Source organism: Arachis stenosperma, chromosome 4, assembly GCF_014773155.1.
Source record: "Arachis stenosperma cultivar V10309 chromosome 4, arast.V10309.gnm1.PFL2, whole genome shotgun sequence".
Taxonomy (NCBI): domain Eukaryota; kingdom Viridiplantae; phylum Streptophyta; class Magnoliopsida; order Fabales; family Fabaceae; genus Arachis; species Arachis stenosperma.
In genome coordinates, this window is record NC_080380.1 from 16,172,749 (window position 1) to 16,176,342 (window position 3,594).

The following is a 3,594-nucleotide window of genomic DNA, read 5'->3' on the forward strand; positions in this document are numbered from 1 at the left end:
AAAAATTAAAAGAAAAAGCCATAGATGTCCTAGAGGTCTTTTGTACATCTGTGTTGTGTTTCATGATTCTGTGGGAATCCCCTTGCAAGTTGGGTTAGCACTTAACAGTTGAAAGCTTGGTAGGTGACCAAGTCAAGTTCAGGACTTAGGATAGATTCTAGACTTGTCCCAAATAGGAAGGGTAGTTCCTAGGAAGAATTGGTGTATGTAATCATGATGATTATAGTGAAATTCCATCATCGTTATGATGGAGACTGGATGTAGGCTGCATTGCACTTGGTAGCTGAACCAGGATACTTTGTGGTGTGATTCTCTCTCTTTCTTCAACTCCATTTCTGTTTCTACTGCATAGGAGATAAAACTGAAAAATATCTCTTACCTGGTTACGAGATAAAAAGAAAAAGTCTCGTGTTCAGGTACGAGACAAAAAGGCAAAAAGTCTCCAGAAGTTATTTCAAAGGCCAGCAAGTGTTACTAAGCAAAAAGAAGGGGCTAAGATTCAATCCCCCTTCTCTTAGCCACTGATAACCATCACGAATCACCTTGATTCGAACTACACACACACGCACACACCCACTAATTCGAATCAACCTGATTCGAATTACACACACACAGTAATTCGAATTAGGGTGATTCGAATTACACCCCAGCATGCAATCCCAAGTAATTCGAATCTGGCTAATTCGAATTATATAGGGCCAGATGTGTATAAATATAGTGTGAACGTGAATTGATCTCATTAGAGTGAGAAAATGGCTAGTGAGGAGAGTTTTGTGGTGTTGGTTCATCATAGAGGATCGATTAAGAGGAAAACATGATCTGGTGTGAAGTTCATCGATAAGGATCCTTTCAGTATTTTTATGAGGCCTACGACGAGTTATGATGACCTTGTTAATTCTGTACTACAGAAACTTGGTCTGCAATGCGTGAAACGGGTTAAGAAAATTTTCTATCGCATTTCGATCTTAGTGCTGCAAGAAATCGTGAAGTACGATTGTTTCACGATCGGTAGTGATGAGGACTTGCAGGTCATGTTTCATTGTCGTCGGCAGTTTTCTGAGGTTAGGACACCTGAGCTGTTGGCGAAGTTGGTTGATGTCGTTTCTAGCTCGGGGGGTTCGAACCAGAATACCCAAACTATAGGCACGGTAGCCGGTTCTAGCTCCAGACCTGTTGGTGTATCTTCGTCCGTCCCTGTGAATGAATCTCCGGTCAAGCCTGTCGCCTCCCCGTTGTTCGCTGTTGATCTCAACTGTAGTGGAGGCAGAGAGGTTAGAGTAGGGGATATTGTGCCGACTTCTTCACAGTGTGCCGCACCAGCTAGTCTGGACAATGCTTTGCTGAATGATGTTGATGATGATGATGTGGAGCCGGATATCATTGCTGATGACAGTGATGATGGTATTGGAGCTAGTGAGCCAGCTGGGGCTGGAGGTGGTTCTAGTTCTAGCACACAGCAGTACCCTCCACACTTTTCATCCTTGGACTTGGATGCCATGAGATAGGAGGGGTTTCCTGGGAAGCCTGCTGGATTTGGTTCTAGAGATGGCCAGGGGTCTGCAGGTCTGTCAGAGTTTCAGGTTGGTCAGCAGTTTCAGAATAAAGATGAGGTTGTGTTAAGTGTGAAGACGTACAGCATCCGACACGGGGTACATTACAAGGTGGTGGAGTCTGACTATCGTCAGTATGTTGGGAAGTGTTCTAAGTTTGGGAATGGGTGTACATGGTTGATTAGGCTAAGTCTCTGGCATCGCAAGGGCATTCGGGAGGTAAAATAGTACAATGGACCACATACGTGTCTCGCGACATCCACCGCTAGCGACCACCGGAGTCTGGATTATCATGTGATCTCGGCATTCATCATGCCAATGGTTAGAGCTGATGCATTCGTCAGCATCAAGGGGCTTCTGAATGCGACGATAGTACACTTTGGGTTCAGGCGATGTATAGGAGGGTTTGGTTGGCGAAGCAGAAGGCTGTGGCCCACATCTATGGTGATTGGGATGAGTCGTACAACGAGTTCCCTAGGTGGGTGTTAGGAGCTCAGTTGACGATGCCTGGTACTGTTGCAGTCCTTAGGACGAGTCCTGTTCGAGTTGGGGGGCAGGTCGACGGCTCGCAAGCTTATTTTCACCGACTGTTCTGGACATTTCCACCATGTATTGAGGCATTCCGTTATTGCAAGCCCTTGGTTAGTATTGACGGCACCCATCTGTATGGCAAGTATGGGGGTATGTTGCTCGTCGTGATTGCACAGGACGGAAACTCCAACATACTGCCTGTTGCATTTGCACTGGTTGAGGGTGAGAATGCTGAGTCCTGGTCCTTCTTTCTCTCCCATCTCCAGCAGCACGTGACACCGCAACTGGGTCTACTGGTTATATCAGATAGGCATAACGGCGTCAAGGCTGCGCTTGAGGCTCCCGATAGAGGATGGCTACCTCTAGCTGCCTACCGTGCATTCTATATTCGACATGTGGCAACAAATTTCGCCCTGACCTTCAAGGGCAAGGACGCAAGGAGGCTTCTTGTGAATGCAGCTTATGCTAAGACTGAGGTGGAATTCGATTACTGGTTTGATATTCTGCGGTCTGAAGACCCTGCCATGTGTGAGTGGGCGAACCGGATCGAGTATTCATTGTGGACTCAGCATCGGGATGAGGGTAGGAGATTTGGTCACATGACGACAAATATCTCCGAGTGTGTTAATTCAATCCTAAAGGGGGTCAGGAATCTTCCGGTGTGCTCACTGGTGAAGGCAACTTACGGGAGGTTGGCAGAATTATTCGTTCGCAAGGGGAGAGAGGCTGAGGCCCAGCTAGAAACCGGACAACAATTCAATCAACATATGGTGAAATGTATAGAGGCCAAGACACACTGGGGGAGATGAGTAGGTGTATTGTTAGCTTAATTATTACGTTGTTAACACTTTTGTATTTAGAGTCCACTGTTTTAGGGTTTGTTACTTGAAGTTGATAAGTATGAAACTTTGTTTAATTTAATGTGATGTATTTGACGTGCGTTCTTAATTAATCGATGTGTTCTATTTCTTAAGCAAAATATGACAAAATATGACATATCTGTATGCCGATAAAACAACATACACCAATTTTCAACATAACTGATACACAATAAGGCAATAAGGTATGTAACCTAAGTAACAAAATACAAATCAGATCCTACATGTACATAACATAAATAAATAAAGCAAGCTAACATACAACACTGATGATAAACAAAAGTCCTACACATAATATAGTTCATCTAAATAGATGCGATCCGGTGAAGTGACGACGGGGAACCCGTGTCTTTTGGCCTCTCCGGACGAGCGGCTCCTCGTCCTCAATGTCATCCTCGTCGTCATTCGGGTCTGCCTGTGGAGGTGGCCTAGGCTGGACTGGCAAAGGACGTGCAGAAGACCCTGAAGGACCGGACTCTCCGCGAAAAGGGGGCCTAGGCGGTCCGGCAACTGAATGTGCGCCACCAGTGTACCACGGAAGGAGGGGTACCACCCAACGCAAAATACTCATGAGCAGGCACTGAAAGAGGCTCGTTCAAATCGACATCTAAGTGTGCCCTGCGTCGGCCTCCACG

The 3,594-nt window shown here is 45.9% G+C and overlaps 1 protein-coding gene across 1 annotated transcript; it reads left to right on the top strand.

Annotated features, from left to right (window-relative positions):
* Window positions 1-860: 860 nt before the first annotated feature.
* On the top strand, window positions 861-2,890 carry LOC130974695 (uncharacterized). The gene is made up of 3 exons (XM_057899554.1): window positions 861-1,459; window positions 1,544-1,769; window positions 1,895-2,890. Exons 1-3 carry the CDS (start codon window positions 861-863, stop codon window positions 2,888-2,890), a joined length of 1,821 nt encoding a protein of 606 aa, XP_057755537.1.
* The last annotated feature ends 704 nt before the right edge of the window (window positions 2,891-3,594 follow it).

What these genes read in the sequence shown, in the direction of transcription:
- LOC130974695 (XM_057899554.1), top strand. Translation starts at nt 861, where the DNA reads ATGAGGCCTACGACGAGTTATGATGACCTTGTTAATTCTGTACTACAG. An exon ending in TCTAGTTCTAGCACACAGCA is followed by an intron (nt 1,460 to 1,543) that starts GTACCCTCCACA and finishes ATTTGGTTCTAG; the next exon opens with AGATGGCCAGGGGTCTGCAG. An exon ending in ATCGCAAGGGCATTCGGGAG is followed by an intron (nt 1,770 to 1,894) that starts GTAAAATAGTAC and finishes TGCATTCGTCAG; the next exon opens with CATCAAGGGGCTTCTGAATG.